Source organism: Lithobates pipiens, unplaced genomic scaffold (genome assembly GCF_037356315.1).
Source record: "Lithobates pipiens isolate NorthernLeopardFrog02 unplaced genomic scaffold, aLitPip1_a1.2 Scaffold_16, whole genome shotgun sequence".
In the NCBI taxonomy this organism is placed as follows: Eukaryota; Metazoa; Chordata; class Amphibia; order Anura; family Ranidae; genus Lithobates; species Lithobates pipiens.
The window spans coordinates 126978793-126999947 of record NW_027507748.1 but is presented as its reverse complement, the minus strand read 5'-3'; the positions used below and the strand labels follow the sequence as shown (position 1 = coordinate 126999947).

At 43.5% G+C, this 21155-nt stretch overlaps 1 protein-coding gene across 4 annotated transcripts in view; it reads left to right on the top strand.

Moving 5' to 3' along the window:
- RABGEF1 (RAB guanine nucleotide exchange factor 1) overlaps nt 1-21155 on the top strand; it is a 101239-nt gene that overhangs the window by 67100 nt on the left and 12984 nt on the right. For all 4 annotated transcript variants that reach the window (XM_077480444.1, XM_077480440.1, XM_077480443.1 and 1 more), the window contains 5 exons: nt 144-310; nt 3511-3592; nt 10164-10296; nt 11016-11107; nt 16699-16955. In XM_077480444.1, coding sequence (XP_077336570.1) covers nt 144-310; nt 3511-3592; nt 10164-10296; nt 11016-11107; nt 16699-16955 — 731 coding nt within the window. The remainder of the gene's footprint in view (nt 1-143; nt 311-3510; nt 3593-10163; nt 10297-11015; nt 11108-16698; nt 16956-21155) is intronic.

The following is a 21155-nucleotide window of genomic DNA, read 5'->3' as shown; positions in this document are numbered from 1 at the left end:
GTATCATCACTCGCTTTCATTATGAAAATGATACCAAATTGAAAAAAGGTGTTTATTCTATCTGTGCTAATGCTCTGGCACTTGGTAAAAGTTACATGACAGGTACACTTTTTTAAGGTCTGTATTTTTCCTGTTGACTGTAGATATGAAAGAACCGAAAGCTCCTAGTCCTTCTCTCACTCGTCAGTACAGCATTGAGACCGATCGTGTGTCCAAGGAATTTATCGAATTTTTGAAGACCTATCATAAAGCGGGGCATGATGTGTATAAGCAGTGTAAAGTCTTCCTGGAAGCCGTGCAGCACAAGAAGGTCTGTAAAACTTTTTTTCCCCTTGTAATTCTGTCAGGCATTTATGTTCTTATGTTTTCCCAAACTAGCTCAGCCATGCAGGCTGGAGAGTGTGCTTACCCTGAGCAAACCTCTTTCCTGAAGTCTCCTGGGATGTATGTCGTCATTTGCCTAGGCCTAAAAATAAGGAAGTAACTGGGAGAGAAAAAAAAAAAAGTTTAAAACGAGGAAATACAATATACATTCCTATCTATTTACTAATGCTTGAAGGATTAACCACTTAAGGACCAGGCCTCTTTTTCAGACTTGGTGTTTACATGTTTAAAACTTTTTTTTTTGCTAGAAAATTACTTAGAACCCCCAAACATTTTATATTGTTTTTTTATAACACCCTAGAGAATAAAATGGCGGTGATTGCAATACTTTTTTTCACACCGTATTTGCGCAGCGGTCTTACAAGCGCACTTTTTTCGGAAAAAATAACTTTTTGGAAAAAAAAAAAAAGACAACAGTAAAATCAGCCCAATTTTTTTTTATATTGTGAAAGATAATGTTACGCAGAGTAAATTGATACCCAACATGTCACGCTTCAAAATTGCGCCCGCTCGTGGAATGGCGTCAAACTTTTAGCCTCAAATCTCCATAAGCGTCATTTAAAAAATTCTACAGGTTGCATTTTTGTGTTACAGAGGAGGTCTAGGGCTAGCATTATTGCTCTTGCTTTACCGATCGCGGCGATGCCTCACATGTGTAGTTCGACTGCCGTTTTCATATGCGGGCGCTACTCACAAATACTGCAGCTGCTGACTTTTAAAATAGTGACACTTACCTGTCCAGCGCGCCCGCGATGTCGGCACCCGAAGCCGATCTCTAGATCGACACTCGAGTGCTGCCGCCGCCATCTTGGGTATGGGAATCAGGAAATGGAGCCTTTCGGCTTCATTTCCCGGTTCCCTACTGCGCATGCGCGAGCCGCGCTGCGCAATGAGGACGGTCCCCGCTGCCTCTGGGATCTGTGTGTTTCCCAGCAGGCAGCGGGGCACTTGCGGAAGGGGGCGGGCACTTGCGGAAAGGGGCGTAATGTACGCCCCTTTCCGCAGAGAGCTAGCCCGGAAGTGGGTTCAGTTACCTGGATTATCCAGGTAACTGCACCCCCCTCCCCCATGAAAGGTGCCAATTGTGGCGCCGGAGGGGGGGGAGGAATCCGATGAGCGGAAGGTCCATTTTAGGGTGGACCTCCGCTTTAAATGCAAAAAAATAAAATAAAAAATAAAAAGTAATTTGAAAAAAATTACATTAAAAATATATACCTTTTAAAAGGTATGGGCGGAAGTGACGTTTTGACATCGCTTACGCCCTCCTATGGTATAGAGACGAGTGGGGGCCATCGTAGCCTCACTCGTCTCTATACCCAGCTAGGAAGAGGACCTGATCGCCTTCGCCGCTACCGGCGGCTCCGGTAAGCGGCAGAAGGCGCAGGAGGGGGGGTGGCACCTCTCCTGCCGCTGATAGCGGTGATCTCGCGGCAAACCCGCCATGGAGACCACCGTTATCGTACAGATGACCAGCGCCTGAAGAGATGGATATCTCGGTTGTGGCAGCAGCTGCCGTTACCGAGATATCCCTCTTCAAAAATATGACGTACATCGGCGTGCGCTGGTCGTTAAGTGGTTAAAGGGTTTGTAAAGTTTCCTTTTTTTTTAAATGTATATAACAGACCTCCCATACATTCTCTGTGTAATGGTTTTGCACAGAGCAGCCTCCCTTTATGATTGCCCCCCATAGCAAGCTTGTCTTAGCCCCACCCCCTCTCTCTCTCCTTACTGGCTGTGATTGACAACAGTGGGAGCTCCTGCTGCTGTGTCTCAGCCAGTGAGGAAGCAGAGACTTGGGAAAACCTGCTGAACGAATGATAGTAAAGAAACCTTGAGCCTTTAGAACCACTTTAAAAAAATAAATAAATCAATGTTAATTGAAAGTGTCAAGTTCCACTTTTATGCCTGGCCTGCTAAGAGTTCCCTCCTCTCTGAGGCTACATTCTAATGTGCAGGAATTACAGGAGAATAGTATAAAGACCCATTTTGCAAATGTGTATTTCTAGCCAATTTTTTCTTTTTGCATAGAGTAGGAAGTGGTTAAATCTCTCCAAATTGAAGGAACGTTTTAACCAAAATAGGTATTCAAATGAAAGATTTTCTTTTAAGGCCTGTTACACTTATTCATTTTTGATGCATTTTCAGTTTTACAAAAACACCCTACAGTCCATTTAACATGGATTTCTATGGATGTAGTTCACATCTGTGCATTTTATGGAAAGATGCTATGGACTTTTTTCTGGTTTTTGGTTCCATAGACTGCAATTGATTAAAGACGTGTATTTAAAAACGAGGATGGTGCTGCACCCAGAAGTTTTTTTTTTACCTTAATGCATTAGAATAGATGGAATGCATTAAGGTAAAAAAAACCTTCTGCCTTTACAATCACTTTAACCACCTCAATACAGGGCACTTTTACCCCCCCCCCCTCCTGCCCAGGCCATTTTTTCAGCTTTCAGCGCTGTCACACTTTGAAAATTGCGTGGTCGTGATACACTGTATCCAAATGAAATGAGCACTGATAGGCGGCACTGATGGGTGGCATTGGTGGGCAGCTGGCATCCCTAATGGGCACTGATTGCTGGTACTGGTGGCGCTTCATTGTAATCAGGGCACTGATGATCAGTGCCCTGATTACCTCTCTTGATGTACCCTGTGAAGAGATGCCGCTGATCAGCTGTCTTCGCCACACACTGTCAGTGTGAGGTGAGGAGAGCCAATTACTGGCACTTCTGTATTTACATGTGACCGGCTGTGATTTGGCACATCTGATCACATGTTAAAGAGCTGTGGCTCTTTATAGAGATCGGGGTACTGTCGCTTCCTAGCAACATGGCACATCTATAAACGCCACGCTGCGTGCCACCGTGGGCGCCCACCCAGAATGAGAGTCGCACCATCCTGCCATCATTTGACAGTGGGTGGGCAGCAAATGGTTAATATACATGTGTTCCTACCACATAAGATATTAAAGTCTGTTTTCTGCTTCAGAAATTGCTTGTTTAATGCTCATTTCTTGTATATTCAATAATCAATAGCTCCATCATCTCTGAGATGTGTCATGAGAAATTGAAGTTTGATTCTGCTGTGAAAACATGTTGATTGTCTCTCTTGCTGTCTCCTCAGGAGTCAAATATTGAAGAATTGTCAGAATACACTCAAGACTTTTACCAGAACACAGCAGACAAACTGCAGATGTATTGGAAAGGTAACCCCGTCATTTCAGATGTTAACTAGACAAACCATCACATACCATTTACTGAGGCTGAAGCCCATTGATTTTTTTTTTTTCCTTTTAAACCAGATAGCATTTTTTCTTGGCTCATCTACAATTTATTCATACATTTCTGACAACTTAATTTGTTGTCACCATTGTTTGCAAGACGGTATTGGTTTTCTTTATGTTTATTAATCAGTTTTGTCACCATTGATTGTTCCATGTTTATTTACTGGAGCTTCGAAACATAAAATACATTTTGCTTCTTATTTGTAAAGGCTGAACGTTCTGTTTTGCAGATTTGGTTATCTGAAATATTTAAACAGTTTACTTTTCTCTGGGCAATTTTTATATTCATTTTCAGCACTCTAAGTATTTTTTTTTTTTTTTTTGTGTACGGTATCCAGGTTCCCCTATAATATATGTAAAATTTCAAATTCCTAAAGCAATCATCTGTGTTTCTTTCACAACATGGTTACATAGTTGGTCTGGTTGAAAAAAGACACAAGTCCATCTAGTATAACCAATAAAAGGGAAAACAAAATATTACATTACCTATAAATGTTAGTATCCAGTTATATTCTGGCCATTTCTGGCCCTTTTTTAAAGCAATCCACTGAGCTGACCAGAACCAGCTGTTGAAGTATATTCCACATTTTCTCAGCTTTTTACTGTGAAGAAACTTTTCTGTATTTGGAGATTCAGTCTCTCTTCCTCCAGATGTAAAGAGTTGCACCCTTGTCCTCTGTGATGACCTTAAAGTGAATAACTCTACACCAAGTTCACTATGTGGACCACTTATTTATTTATACATGTTGATCGTATCTCCCCTTAATCTCCTCTTCTCAAGAAAGAATAAATTCAGTTCCTTTAATCTTTCCTCATAGCTGAGCTCTTCCATGCCTCTTAACAGTTTGGTTGCCCTTCTCTGCACTTTCTCCAGTTCCCTGATATCCTTTTTTTGTGAACTGGTGCCCAAAACTAAACTGCATATTCCAGATGAGGTCTTACTAATGATTTGTCCAGGAGCAAAATTATATCTCTCTCCAGTCCATGCCACCTCTTAATACAATTAAGGATTTTGCTCGCTTTTGAGACTGCTGCTTGGCATTGCATGCTATTATTGAGCTTATGATCTACCAGAACACCCAGATCCTTCTCCACCATTGATTCCCAAGTTGTACTCCCCCTATTATGTATGATGCATGCATATTTTTAGCCCCCAAGTGCATAACTTTACATCAACAGTAAACCCAGGGTGGATTTGATTTAAATCACAATTTAAATTACAAATTAAATCACTAGAAAAAGGCTTGATTTCAATTTACTTGATTTAAATCATAAATTTTAAAGAGCAGCTGTCATCTCTGTCCCGCAGCGGCTCCTCCTCAGACCCACTGTTTACTCACAGACAATCCCATTCACTTTAATGGGATGGCTGGTGATGTGCCAGTGACACAACAAGGTGAGGGATATGGCGGCAGCAGGTGAGTGGATGCCCGCTAATAGGTGCTGCCATGATGGACAGGTGCTCTTTAAATGTAAGGACTAAGAACTTTTTCACACTAAGGTGCTTGACAGGCGCTATAGCGCTAAAAATAGCACCTGTAAAGCGCCTCTCCTGTCACTGCAATGTGAAAGCCTGAGTGCTTTCACACTGGAGCGGTCCGCTGGCAGGATGTAAAAAAAAGTCTTTTGAGGAGCCTTAGGAGCGGTGTATGCCCCGCTCCTAAAGCGCCCCTACCCACTGGGGTTATAAGTGCGCCGCTGAAAATGGGGGCACTTTACCGCCGACGCCCGGCCACTGTGGGTGTGAAGGGGCTCTTATTCTTGCTGGTAGTTAGAAATTGTGTGAGTACATCAATGCAGTGCATGTTATCCCAGCTTGCAGAGCTTGGATTCTTTGAATGAGTTTACTAAAAATTTAAATATTGCAGAATATACAGCATCATGCTTCATAACCTCCATTTCATGCTAAATAAACAATATTATTACTGTATCATAAAAGGAAAACTATCTTTTAGATAGATTTTTACTCCAAAAGCATTTTATTTAAAAAAATCTAATTGAAATAAAAAAAATCTGATCGTTTATTTTTATCCACCCTGATTAAACCTCATTTGCCACATAGTTGCCCAATTAAACAGTGCACTGAGGTTGGCATGTAAATTGGAGACATCCTGTAAGGATATTATTCCACTGCGTAACTTGGTGTCATCTGCAAAGACATAAATGGTACTTTTAATCCTAGACGCTATATAATTTATAAAGATATTAAAATGTAAGGGTCCCAACACTGAGCCTTGGGGTACACTACTTATCACCTTAGCACATTCAGAGTAAGAATCGTTACCCACTACTCTCCAAATTCTGTCTTTTAGGCAGTTTCTATCCATTTACAAATTGATCTTTCCAAGCCTGTAGACTTTACCTTACACATTAACCGTTTGTGGGGAAATGTCTCAACGCTTTTGCGAAATCAGAGTATACAATGTCCAAAGCCACCGCTCTGTCTAAGGTTTTACTTCCTCATAAAAAGAAATCAGATTTGTCTGACAACTTCTGTCTTTCATGAACCCATGCTGCCTGTTGCTTAAAAATATTTTATTTCCAGCAAGAACTCTTCTATGTGGTCTTTTATTAAACTCGCTTCACATCACTTACATTTCCTTAGCATCTTCATATTTATAAAAGGTCAAACATTGTGATATTGATATTCAATTTGTTGGATTTTTTCATGTTAAAACAACATTTCTATATAGGGATTTTATGATGAATTTTGAAGGTAAGATTCTACATCATTACTATGAAAATGGTTAAAGTAACTGAAATATTACATTATAGCTATTTTATCTTGTTACATAAAAAAAAAGGTGTGAAAATACTAGTATTGAATCGAAAATTGCATAATATTAATAGATAAAGCTTTAATTACTAAAATGACATGTACCTTAGATATTAGCTGAAAAAATAAAATACTTTATTAAAGATGGAAGATATAGCAGTGTTTACTACTTGTACATGTTTTCTGCAAGATTTTTATTAGTAAGCCCCTAAGTTGAACATAAAGAAAAGTAACATGTCAGTCGCCCCCAGCACACAATTAGATGTTGGTTTTTTGTTAGGGGTGGTTTGAAATTAATAGGAGAGTATAATGTAGTTGGGCTGTGTGTAACAGAGAATTAAAGTGGTTCTAAAGGCTCAAGATTTTTTACCTTGATGCATTCTGTGCATTAGGCTCTGTTCACATATATGCAAATTGAATGCGTTTTGAACCGCATCTGATTCATATGACATTTTAAAGAGAGTCCTGTGTGTTTTCTGAAAACTTTGGTGTGGGTCATATGCGAATTCCAGTCTCATTGCCTTCTATGGGAATGCACCCGAATCGCGCATCGAATCAGCTATGAACAAAAATATGATCTGAAAAAAAATGGAGTGAGCCCCCCCCCATTCATAATTTGACGGGAACCCCCACGCCACAAATTTAAAAGCCCCCCCCCCAAAACCCATACCAGACCCTTATTCGAGCATGCAGCTTGGCAGGCAAGGAAAGGAGGGGGGTGAGTGAGCGCTCCCTCCTGAACCATACCAGGCCACATGCCCTTAACATGGGGGGTGCTTTGGGGCCAACCCAAAGCCACTTGTCTCCACGTTGATGGGGACAAGGGCCTCTTCCCCACAACCCTGGCCGGTGGTTGGGTTTGCGGGCAGGGGGCTTATGAGCATGTGGAAGCCCCCTTAACAAGGGAACCCCACATCCTTCCCCCTCCCCTATGTGGAACATTTTACCCTTGCTCATTCACCAAAAAAGTGACAAAAAGAAATAAAAACACAGACAGTTTTTGACAATTCGTTAATTAAAAATAAAAAACAATGTCCCCCAATGTGGAACTAGCATCAATTAACGCCACCGCCATCGACCCTGGAAAAAAAAAAACTTCTGCCGTCTGTTAGTTCTTAACCACTTGCCGACCGCCGCGCGCCAATTTATGTCGGCAGAATAGCACGGGCAGGCAAAAGGGTGTACCTGTACTGCTTTTATTTAATTTTTGTTGTTTTTTTGGTGAATGAGTAGGGGTACAATGTTCCCCATACTTATTCACATGAGGATATGGGGGCTTGCAGATTCCGATAAGTTCCTTGCCCACAGACCCCCACAACCACCAGCCAGGGTTGTGGGGAAGAAGCCCTTGTCCCCATCAACATAGGAAGAAGATGCTTTGGGGCAGCGAAACACCCCCCCCCCCCCCGCATGTTGAGAGCAATGTGGCCTGGTATGGTTGGGGGGGGGGGGGCATGTATCACTTGTCTGCCTGCTCAGGTAAGGGTCTGGGTCTGGTTTGGATCACCCCACGCCATTTTTTCTTTCATTTTGGTATGGGGGTTCCCCTCAAAATCCATACCAGACCTAAGGGTCTATTATATGTAAATGGGTATTCCTGCGCTAATATGTGATTAAAATGTAAAAAATCAATATATGGTGATGCGCTCCTCAAAAGTGTTATATACTAAAATGTATAATAAACTAATAAATTCTGTGCAATAAAGTGCAAATGTGCAAATATATGAATCCTTAGGAGGTCACTAAGTAATAAACATACCCACACTTGTATATATTAATAAAATGAAGTGCAAAGAAACAGATTGAAGATAATGGAGCAATATACAAGTAAAAAAATTATGGTAAAATATACTTGATTACTAAAAGTCCATATAATGAGGTAAAGTGCCACCAATGCATATAATAAACGATTCCTAAATCAATATACAGTGCAAATGTGCAAATAAAGTGCTGTCTAGCATTAAAAGGAGATGTTGTGACTTCACTAAAGTGAAATCTTCAAAGTGACTTATGTAAATAAAATCTGTAGGTGTACTACCATCTTACCTTACTGTTGTAAGGTAATCAGCTTGTCAGTATAAGGGATAGATGATCTCAAAGGGAGGGGTCCTTATTCACATTCCTTTACAAGGTTCCAGTATCTCTAGAGCCTGATGCCTGCTTCCTCTTAATATCGCCTCTCCTGGGAATGGGTCAGGTGATGTAGATCCACTCAGGTGAACCAGCCGGGCATATATATAAAAAGATCAGGAAGGAAGGGACCTCTTTAGTGTAGTAGGGTCAATGTTGTTTATTGCATTCATAGTAAAAACATATGGGTACTCACATTTAAAAAGGTAAATACATGCACATAGTAAACGTCTGCTGAACTCGCAACCTGACGTCACTTCCGGGTTCTGTATTTCCAATGTGTGTCGTCACGAATCACGTGACTTCATCGGGGATCAGTGAGATTTCAGATATATTCCTATAAAAGGCAATGAGCCTGGAATTCGCATCTGAATCGCACCACAGTGCTCAGAAACCGCACAGGACTCTTTTTGAATTTGCACTGCCACTGCACCGCATATGTGTGACCCGGCTCCATAGAAAATTGGTTTGGTTCACATGCCATGCAAACAGATGCGGTTCAAAGCGCATACAATTCGCATATATGTGAACGGAGCCTTAATCTACTAAAATTTCCAGTACATTTTAGACCACTAAATTTGAATGGGTTTTGTTAAATTGTAATAATGCATTATTTAAGCATTTCTCTAGTATTTCGAAACTTATCATTAGGCTCCATGCACACCATGGCATTCCGATTTGTAAATAGCTAAGTGGCTGAGCCACCCGGTGACCTTAGCTGATGGCACTGCCCCCTGTGAAATCACCAACCCAGCATGCATCGGTCAGTGATTTCACAGGGGGCGGTGCCACTGTGTTTTCTGACCAGTGCAGCCAGTCAGTGTTCCTGATCAACGCCACAGCAGCAGTCATAGTGTCACCGGACCAGTGTAAGCCAGCAACAGTGTCCCAGGGACAATCCATCTCCACTTTATCTAAAACTAAACAAAAAGTTTTGCCTTTAGTTATACTTTAACATCCTGGTCTTCATGTGATTAAAGGGCTCTAGAAATGAACAGATTTTCCAGAAGTGGTGTGACATCTATGTACTATACAGTGCATGTTAATTCTTAGTCACGTGTTTTATTGGCAATTGAAATGAGGAATTAGTGTGGCTGTGGCCTGATATCAGCAAAGGTTTTGTTGCTGGCAAGTAGCATTTCAGCAAACATTTTGGCTGTATGTTTATCTTGTGTAGCACAGTTGCCAAAGATGTGCCCTGGTCTCTGCATGCACAAACCATATAGGTAAGCGGCCTCCCTTGCTTCTTCCTATGGCTGATATTAGTAGTATTAAAATGTTCTGATCTTATAGGATAGTTATGTTGAAAATCAGTTAATGATCTGCATGTATATTATCCTCTACACTCCCAACTGAAGACAGTGCATACAGTGTCTCTTCACTTTACATACAGCGAAATGTGTATAGTAAGAGATGTAGATGTACAGTATATATGTATCTTTTTCTGTACTGTGTGTGAGTGAAACAGAGATCCTTTTTATTTGTTTTTTTTTTTTTACAAAGTTCTTAGTTTTGTGCTTTAGACTTGTAGTGGTGTTATTGTCTTTGTGAAGTTTTCCTCATTGCTCTTATTATTTTTAAAAATAGTGCCACCTAATAAAGTGGAGGAAGCCATGGACCAAATTGAGAAGTTTATCATGACACGCTTATACAAGCATGTGTTCTGTCCAGAAACCACAGACGATGAGAAGAAAGATTTAGCTGTGCAAAAGAGAATCAGGTGAGGGGGATATCAAGAATTAATTTTTGTGTGGCTAGAGATGCAGTGTTAAATCCATTGTCAGATTAGTCAAAAGGTCTATAGGAACCAATAGGGATATTCTTATGTGTCCCAGTACTGGTCACAAAGCTGGCTGTGGCCTATTCACACAGCAACAGAGATAATGGGGTAGCACCCTTCCTGAGTGCTGGAAAGAATTCAGTTTTTTCTTTTTAAATTTTTTATATGTATACAAGCCTTTTTTTATATACAAATAGACATTTAATGGATGAAAATGCCTTGGTTCTTGCTTCTGCTGGAAAGTAAAGGCTCTTTCAGAATTGCGAACTCCACCAGCAGATCAGCTCAGCTTATGCACAATGGACACAGCTCACTTTCCTCGCTGGGGGGATCTGCTGGAAATGGACCACTTGTCTGTTTAATCACCAGATGGATGGGAAGCGGATCTCCTATCGGTCTGTTTTCAGCGTCCAGGATTGGATATCGGTGGGTGTAAACAGACACATGTCCATTTACATCCGGCAATGGATGGTCTGATCGGGTCCGCCTAAAATACTGACAGCCTGCTCTAGTCTACCCTGGGAATATATGTACTGTAAAGCAAGTCTTTGCATGGGCTTCCCATTTGGAGGTTCATGGAAATAGTTGTACAACCTGCCAGGAAGCAAAACGGAGTGCCAGTGTACTTTAAATTTATGCTTTCATGCTCTGTTCCTCAGGGCCTTACATTGGGTAACTCTTCAGATGCTGTGTGTTCCAGTCAATGAAGATATTCCTGAAGTGTCAGATATGGTTGTAAAAGCTATAACGGGTTAGTATTTTATTTTTTTAACATATCATTTTTATTGATTTTCATAAAGCTTTGTTTACAGGTACAAATACACAGGGACATTTATAGAGACATTACTTTACCTAAGTATATGCACTAGCCCAACATTGTTAGAAAAGTTTAAATCATGTTTAAACACCCAGTTCCTCAACGGAGGAAAACTTATAAACCGGAGTGAGATAGCAGATTTCTGAGCATAAGCCACGTAGGGCCCAAATACTGTAGATCATGGTACAGTAGGCATTGGATATATAAGCAATTCGTACTTCATTCTTCATTCACACATATACACACACACAATCTCTGTCATGCAACACCCTTCCAACCTCACCTCCCATCCCCACCCCCAGCCATGCTGCAAAGAAGTCTGTACCCACCATTGGCAGTCACCTGAGGTCCCCAGGGGTGAGACGGGGGCCAATTATTGCTTTGATAGATTCCTTCTGGAAGGATACTCCGCTATGTCAAGCCAAGATTGCCAGATCTTAGTACATTTTTTGAGACAAGCCCTACCCTTCTAGATGAGTTTAAAAGTGGGTATAACCTTATTTATCATACGATATAACAATTGAACATTTAGAGCAGTTGTGGATTTCCATTGCACCAAGATTAATTTCCTAGCATCGAATAGTACTATACGGACTAGAGTCCGTGTATGAGTCCTGGCTATGAAGTCATTCAATATCCCCAGCAGTCCGATCTCCAGGGTACAGGATACCTGTACATGTAGGGTATTTCTGAAAAACGAGAACAAATCCCTCCAGAAGGCAGACTAGGCTGGAAAGGACCAGAACATATGCATGTATCCCGCTGCAGTGAAGCCACATCTGAAACTGGAGGCAGCTGACACATAACCCATACGGGCCAGCCTGGCAGGAGTGTAATGCAATTGGTGTATGAATTTGAACTGTACATATTGGTTATTAGACCCTATAAGATCCAGAAAACAGACCTCCGAGGCCTCTTCCCATCCCTCCTCCGACAACTCAGGAATTTCCTTTACCCATTTCCGCTGTGCAATCTGAAAGGGTTTGACCCCAGCAGCCTGTAGGCGTGAATAAATAGTTGTAACCAGTTTTTCAATATCTGGGTACGACCTCAGCACATCCAAAGGAGATTCCTTGAGCTCTAGGGTCAGACCAGTAAATTGAGCCCAAAGGGCATGGCGTAACAAGAGATACTTAAAATAAAACTTATTCGTCACTCCACGCCCCGTCTTCAGGTCATTAAAAGAGATGAATGCACCATCAATGAATATGTCTGAGGCGTGGGTGATGGCAAGTCTAGCCCACCACTGGGAATCCGGGTGGCCCATGAGCTCACGAAAAATTGGGTTGTGCCATAGGGGGGCTTTGGGGGATATCCCTCCCGGATCCGTGATCACCTTGTTTCCCTCATGCCAGGCTAACCGGCTCGTCTCTATTGGAGAGCCACGGGAGCAGCATTCAGGTATAGACCTGTGCAATGTGTCAATGAGCGAGGCCCCTGGGTCATTAATTGCAGTCAATAGAGCAGGATGAGGAGGCCTCCAGGAACCAATCCTATACATATACAAGCTGTGCTGCCAAAAAATAGTTTTGTAGATTAGGGCAGGCCAACCCCCCATCTGGCCTAGCAGCCTGGAGTGAGGCCCTAGCAATTCTCGGGTTTGAACCCTGCCAGAGGAAGGAGGGCACAAGTGAGTTGATTTTATCCAAAAGTTTCTTAAACAAAAAAATTGGAGAGGCCCGGAAAACAGAGAGGTTTTGGGTAAGTATATAATTTTGAAAATATTCACACGTCTAATTAAGTTTATGGGTAAGGAGGCCCAGGAGCGTAACCTGATCTCCATATGCGTTATAATTGGGGCAATGATGAGGGTAGGCAAGAGCGATAGATTGTTGTTGATAGAAATCCCCAGGTATTTCAATGTACGTTGGATGGTCAATTTAGAGTGCATTAGGTAGGAGTAGTCCTTTTCAGGGCCTATAGGGAATGCCACAGACTTTTCCCAGCCGACCCGTAACCCAGAGACCTTCACAAACTCCTCCACAACCATTAGTAAAGAAACAAAGGACTGCTCTGAGCCGTCCAGATATATCCGAGCATCATCGGCATAGAAAGAGATCTTTTCGGAGAGCTCACCATAGCAGATGCCACCCACCGTCGCCGTCTGCCGCACCGCCAGAGCAAGAGGCTGTATGGGCAGCGCAAAAAGCGGCGACAGCGGTCAGCCCTGCCTGGTGCCCCTTTGCAAAGTAAACATTTCCGAAACATCCCTGTTGGTACTTATCCTGGCTTTAGGGTTAATGTAAAGCAACCGTACCCATTTTATAAATCGGGGGCTGAAACCCATACAGTGCATGGTTTCCCAGAGGAAGGACCAGTTAACCGTATCAAATGCTTTCAGCACGTCAAGCGATGGCACCAGTCCACTTCTTTTGTCTGTGGCAGCCCTGTGAATATGCAAATAAAGGTGGCGAATATTATCATATGTACTCTTCCCAGGCACAAACCCAGTCTGATCCCTGTGAACCAGGTGGAGAATTACTTTCTGTAGTCTTAGTGCCAAAACCTTAGCTAGTACCTTATCATCACTGTTTGAGAGTTCGCCTTCCTCCATCACACGTTCAAACAGAGAGTGCAATCTCTGAGCCAGTACTTCAGAGTATTGTTTGTACCATTCCGCGGGCAAACCATCTAACCCAGGGGTTTTATTCGGGGGTAGAGAGTGTATAGCGTCAGTGATTTCTTCTATAGTCGGGTTTATCTAAGACGGAAGTATGGGAGTCCTCCAGTACTGGGAACTGAAGGGAGTCAAAAAACCCCAATGTCTCAATTTCATCCGGGGGGGGTGTATAGATTTTCATAGACTTAAATGTCTGATTTATTCGCAGGGGCTCAGATCAGATGTAACAGTGCCATCCGGAAAGGCTGGATTTGTGGTATAGTCCTGTCAGTGTATTCAGTGCGAGAAAGATATGCCAACATTTTGCCATTTTTCCCACTGTATTCGTGTAGCCTGGTGGATAAATACAGCTGCTGCTTCCGCGTTGCCTCCACCCTATGGAGATCCAGTGCCCTATGCGCCCCCAACAGGACTCCACGAGAGTCCGGGGTGGGGATCGCAGAATATTGTGCCCTAGCAGTCTCCAGGGAGGACTCCAAGGCCAGAAGCGCCGCATGAAAAGACTTCCTGTGTTTGGCAATGTTAGATATATAGGAGCCCCGCACAGACACCTTAAAGACGTCCCACGTGGTGCCAAAGGAAGCAGACCTGGCATTGCCCCCCCCTATAGTGGGACATGTCTTGCTGGACCGGCTCCTCAAATTTGGGAGTGGAGACCCAGAGAGGACTGAGTCTCCACAACCCGAAGAGAGGGCCTATGGCCAAGTAGTAATACAGCACACATGGCAGAGTGGTCAGAAATTGTCTGGGGTAGGTAAGAGACAGTCTGGATCTAGGTAGTCAAGTCGGGAGTCCTGAGGGCATAGTCCAACCTGGAAAGAGTATGATATGTCCGGGACTGGCAGGAGAATTCCCTTACCCCTGTGTGTTGTCTCCAAAGGTCAACATAGCCAAAGGAGGCACACCATTGACTAAATAGCTTAGATTCATATTGCATGGGTGCCATTCGATCCAAACTAGGATCAAGTACAGAGTTGAAATCCCCAACAATAAGGGTGGCAAGTACAGGTAGGTCAGAGAATCGTGTACTCAGGTCTGTAAAGATTGCGACCGGGGGGGGGGGGGGAGCATACACCACTACCAAGAGCAGTGGCATGGCATGTATTATGCAGTGAAGAAAAATGTATCTTCCTGTGGGGTCCAGGATTACCCGCTCACATGAAAAGGGTAGGCCCCTTCTTATAAGAATGGAGACCCCCCCTTGCATAATTAGAGTATGTGGAGTGGCATCCATGCATAACCCAGTGGTTTTTTTTTTTAAGAGCGAGCACCCTCGACCCCATAAGGTGCGTCTCCTGTAGGCACAGTATATGAGGTTTATGCGCCTTAAGGAAGTCAAACAGGGAGGCCCTTTTGAATTTAAACTCCTGACATTCCAGGAGATGCATTTAATCATAGACATTTAAACAGTTAGACAAAGAAGTATGGGTAGGCAGTTTTAATGGTGTATAGTAGGACACTTCACGGCTGCGGGGCGGGGCAGAGGACAGTCACACGCCAATACACATCATTCATCCAGTCACTCAACAATGCCATGACAGACAGAAACCCTTTTGGCATAGGCAGTAGCCCAAATTTACCCCCTGCTGTGCCCCAAAAACTGGGGGCAGGCTTAAGTCCCGAACTGCTAATACATCTTAGGAACATGGCCAATACAGGCAAGTCAGCGACTAAAAACTTTAAAGAAAGTTAAGTATATAAAGGTATGCAAACATCAGCATCATAGTTCTCAAGTAGAGAACTATCTTGAAAAGATAGGTAACTTGGATTACCTGCCACAGATAAGGACCCACCAGTTGGGGTGGAGAAAAGCATTAGGAGCAGCGTCTTCCAAATCGCTAATGCGGCATTCTGTCTCAGAGACCCGGTCCCTCGTTTTATGCATGTCCTGTCGCATGATAGTTATATCCAGCTTAAGCTCTGCCACTTTCTGAATGGTTTACCTTTATGAGTTTCAGGACATCCAGCAGCGTGGGCTCCGGCTTGGGGCCCTCCCCCAGGTCATCTTCACTGTGAGAAGGGTGGGCTGGCAGCGCTGGGGAAGCGGGGACCACCGGAGAAGGTGGTAGGGAGGGATCAGGCTCCTCTTCAAAAAGGCCTGGTGTGGATGCCAGAGATGAGTTCTGTATGGTGGAGCAGCGGCCATCTTGACAGGAGCGAGTGGTTATACTCCTGGCCGGGGGCTGTTTCTTCCCCTTGCACTTTCCCATCCACCAGAGTCCCCAATAAATGGTAGTTGCATGGCAGGTAAGCATGATTACACAGGATTGTGCAGAGGGATTAAGGAGCTGCTAGGAAAGACGTCCGCTCACATGCTGCGTCAGGCCACGCCCCAACGGGTTAGTATTTAAATGAATATTCATAAATTGTCTCAGGGTTAGGTTATAAGGGTCACTGAGCTGCAGGATGGCTTGAATATGGCTCACCCATAGAAATTAATCGGTCAGCGACCCGTTTTGAGAGAAGCCAACGGCAATGTTTTTGGGAGAAAGACTGAGACGCTGGACAGGTCCACAAAGTGGAGACCATGGTAATGGGGAAAGAGCTTGGTATTTAACTTATCACTTTGCATTCGGTGGTTGGGTAGAATTCTTAAGACAAGTTCAATAACCATGAATGATGATGAAAATTAGATGTATATCCATATAGCCAAGGGCACTGGACCTGCAGAGATGAGACCAGCACCATTAGCAGTTTACCAGAAGATGCAAACTGTTTAAGAAGGTGCTAGCATTGTGGATTTGAATTGATAGGGAGGCTTTTGGTATTGTGTATTCTTTAAAACTAAAAATATGGTAGGAGTCCTGACATTGTTAGACCAGTTGATACAGTGTGTTTTTTATTTTTATGTTGCATTTGGGAAACTATAATTAGGATTTTTTTATTTTTTTTTAATCTTCTTCAGATATCATAGAAATGGATTCAAAGCGGATTCCTCGGGACAAACTTGCCTGCATTACTGGATGCAGTAAACAAATCTTTAATGCAATTAGAACCACAAAGAATGAACCTGCCTCTGCTGATGACTTCCTCCCTACTCTAATCTACATTGTGCTAAAGGCAAACCCACCCCGTCTACAGTCAAATATTCAGTATATCACTAGATTCTGCAATCCTAGTCGGCTGATGACTGGGGAAGATGGATACTATTTTACAAATCTGGTGAGTAGTATAGTGGTCTCTTTCTAATGCCCTCTTATGCTCTGTTCACATGATTTTGTTTTAAGATATGCCTTCCACGTTCCATAAAGGGGAATTTCATTTTTGTTTTCTAACAAGGCCAATTTTCAACTTTCAGTGCTCTCACATTTTGAATGACAATTACTCAATCATGCAACACTGTACCAATTTTTTCACACAAATAGAGCTTTCTTTTAGTGGTATTTAATCAGCGCTCGTTTTTTTTTAGTTTTTGCGCTATAAATGAAAAAAGACAGAAAATTTTGTTTAAAAAATCTGCACTTTTCTTTGTTTCTGTTATAAAATTTTGCAAATTAGTAATTTTTCTTCATAAATTTTGGCCAAAATTTATTCTGCCACATATCTTTGGTAAAAATGACCAAAATCCTTGTATATTATTTTGGTCTGTGTGAAAGTTTATAGAGTCTACAAGCTATGATGCCAATCGCTGAAAATGTATCACACCTGATGTACTGATGGCCTATGGGTCCTTTCCTCCAGACAGACTCTGTTTTGCTCAGTGGGGGGTCAAAACTTTGATTAAAGAAGAGAAGGGGGTTTGGGACTTTATATGAGGCAATGTGTGGGCAGGTTCATCTGCCTCCACCCCTGTTGTGCTGAAACCATACCCTTAGCTGTGCCTCATATAAAGTCCCAACAAACCCTCTCTCTCTGATTTCCCCTGAGCAGGCGGATGACAGGTCTGTCTCCGCTCACTGCAGAGACAGACCCGTCAGTCCCGCTTACCTCTATGCGAGAGGGAATGAAAACAGACCGCCTGTCTGTTTTCATCCTATCTGATCCTCCAGATGGATGGAAAATACGTTTTACATCCATCTGGATTTCACGAACAGGATTGGATCAGATATCGGCGGACATGTCACCGCTGGCATCCGCCGCTCCATAGAGGTGCATGGAACATCCGATCGGATAGGAAGCATATTGAGTCTTTTGAACATGTCTTTTTTTTTTTTTCCACAAGTTTTTGGAAAATGTGGAAAGAAAATGAAAACACTTTTTTTTTTTTTTCTTCTTCTTTTTTTACACAGTGGTCAATTTCTAAGATATTTCCAACACATAGCATGTACATAGAAAAATTATACCCCAAAATACATTCTGCTACTCCTCCTGAGTATGGCGATACCACGTGTAAGACTTTTTCACAGGCTGGCCGCATGCAGAGACCAAGCATGAAGAGAGCACAGTCAGGATTGGCACAGATGGTGCATGGATGAGGCATGTATAATGTACACATGGACACATATGCGGCACAGATCAGCGATGTGGGCATGTCAGATGCAGCCTACAGCGCTGCTGCACCGGCTCCTTCCTCTCCTCACACGCTGTACAGATCGGTGCAAGGGGAGAGCTCAGCCGGACATGTGCCATTTTGTTGACAAGTGATCACTCAGTCATTGGATGGAGCAATCATGTGATAAAGAGCTGCTGTCATCAACCCTTTACACCAATCCGCGGTGCACTGGTTCCGATCGTAGACACTTCCGAGTGCGCTTCCCAGGGGGCGCGCAGGAAGCGCAAGTTCGGGAGGACGTACCTGGACACCCTCTCAGAACTACCCAACTGCGCTGTAGCCGTCATTCGGCTATGGCCCGGTCGGCAAGTGGTTAAAAAAATAATAGAGCATATAAAATTGACATACAAGCTATTTTGTAACTGAATCCAAAAAGCCAATTCGCACACTCCAACTTCACTATACTGTGGGTAGTAAGCTGGTACAAAGAAGTGATTTCATAACACTTTCAAAATTAATATAAATGACAATATATAGTGCAGCACTCCCAAGACAATGACTAATGAAGTAATTATCTTGAGAAGCGCTGCACTATATATTTTCATTGATATTTTTTTATTTAATGTTGATTAAAAATCTATTTTATTCTGAAGCTGCTGTCATTTTTTTTTTAAACGGTCAAAAATTTCAATGCAATGTAGCGACATGGAGGGCATTATGTACTTTCTGCTTCTGTGATTGGCGTGCTGCTTTTCTCAGTTGTCTACACTAAGATACAAGGTAACATTTTAGGCATCCTCTACAATAGGAATATCATTTTTAGTGAGATAATCCCTCAGGCCGGGTTCATGCCTGGGGTCCAGTGCATGTTTGTTCACCGATTCAGGTACAAATTTTTGCCTGAATTCGCACCTGAACCAGACTCGCACACCCAGGACCATTTTCTTTATCATACATCACAGGACACAGAGCTGGTTATAATAATAACTATTTGGGTTATATGCCACCTGTGGCACCCCAGATGGGACCATTTGAAGGACATTAAGTACTCTACAAACTACTCTTAACTTGCCTCTTCCCATAGTAATCTAGTTTATAAAACCCTGCTAGGCACACTGATATAAAGTTACTTATGAAAACACACACACACTGCTGCTAGTAAAACACTATCTTATTTATTTCCCAAGAAATTAGGAAAGCTAACATGAAGTATTAAAAAGACATTACAATATCACAAAGCTTACAATCAGAATATATAATACAAGAATATGAAAGATACTTATCACAGGGTCCTCCGTGAGGCTTTGCTGCATTGGCTAGGCTCAGACTGGGAGAGGGCCTTCACCATGAGGTTTAGGCCAGAGCCATCACCCAGAGTAGGCCTCAAGATGGCCGAATCATCAGGTTAGCAGAACCACAGCCTCATGAGAGGCTGTGTGCAGTGAACAGGGAGCGAGACAGCTCCCTGTAACAATCCCTTTTTTACAATCACGCACCATCCAAACCGCATCCTACTGCCAGTCCCATTTGCTTTGGACCAATCAGTGTTCACTTGACAGTCCTCCTTATATTACCGACTGTCCTGCCATACTTGGCTTCTGGGGACAGTATTGCAGTCTATGTGCCCTGGGCCGTCTTCATCATCAATCTATATGAAGCTTCGTGCACACCAGGTGGGCTGAAGATAACTCCTTTTGCTATGCAGATTCTGTTTGGTGCCACATTCCTCTATACCTTTTAACCGCTTCCTGCCCGCCCTATAGCCGAATGCCGGCCTTAGGGCGGGCGGCTTCCTACGCCTGGCCGTCCCTGGACGGCCTGGTGTTTACTTCCGCAATGCGCGCCGCCGCGGGCGCGCATCGCGGAAGTTCTGTGTTTGCCGTGTCCCCCGGGGACAGGCAAACACAGATCGCTGTAAACGGCCAATCACAGCGGCCGTTTACAGCGTGATCGGCGTGTCCAATGGGAGATGATCTCATATGTAAACATATGAGATCATCTCTCAGCGCCGCTCTCCCTCCTCACACAGACAGCGTGTGAGAGGGGAGAGAAGAACGGCTGCAGCAGCCGTCAGTGTAAAAAAGAAAAAAAAAGTAAAAAAAAAGTTTAATAAAAAGTGCCATCCTCCCCCAGAGCCATCCTCCCCCAGTGCCACCCCCCCCCAGTGCCATGCCCCCCCCCCCAGTGCCATCCTGCCCCAGTGCCATCCTGCCCCAGTGCCATCCTGCCCCAGTGCCATCCGCCCCAGTGCCATCCGCCCCAGTGCCATCCTGCCCCAGTGCCATCCGCCCCAGTGCCATCCGCCCCAGTGCCATCCGCCCCAGTGCCATCCACCCCAGTGCAATCCACCCCACCCCAGTGCCACCTGCCCGCAGTGCTATCTGTCCCCAGTGCCACCTGTTGTCAGTGCCATTTGTCCCCAGTGCCATCTGTCATCAGTGCCACGTATAAGTGGCATCTGTCATCAGTGCCACGTGTTATTAGTGCCACATAGTGCCATCTGTCATCAGTGCCACGTATTAGTGCCATCTGTCATCAGTGCCACGTATCAGTGCCATTTGTCATCAGTGCCACCTGTCAGTGTCACGTGCCATCTGTTGTCAGTGTCACGTGTCATCAATGCCACTTATCAGTGCCATCTGTCATCAGTGTCACGTGTCATTGGTGCCACATATTAGTGCCATCTGTCACCGGTGGCACGTATTAGTGCCACGTATTAGTGCCACATGTCATCAGTGCCACGTATTAGTGCCACGTGTCATCAGTGCCACATATTAGTGCCACGTGTCATCAGTGCCACGTATTAGTGCCACGTGTCATCAGTGCCACGTATTAGTGCCACGTGTCATCAGTGCCACATATTAGTGTCATCTGTCATCAGTGCCACGTGTCATCAGTGCCACGTATAAGTGTCATCATTGCCACGTATC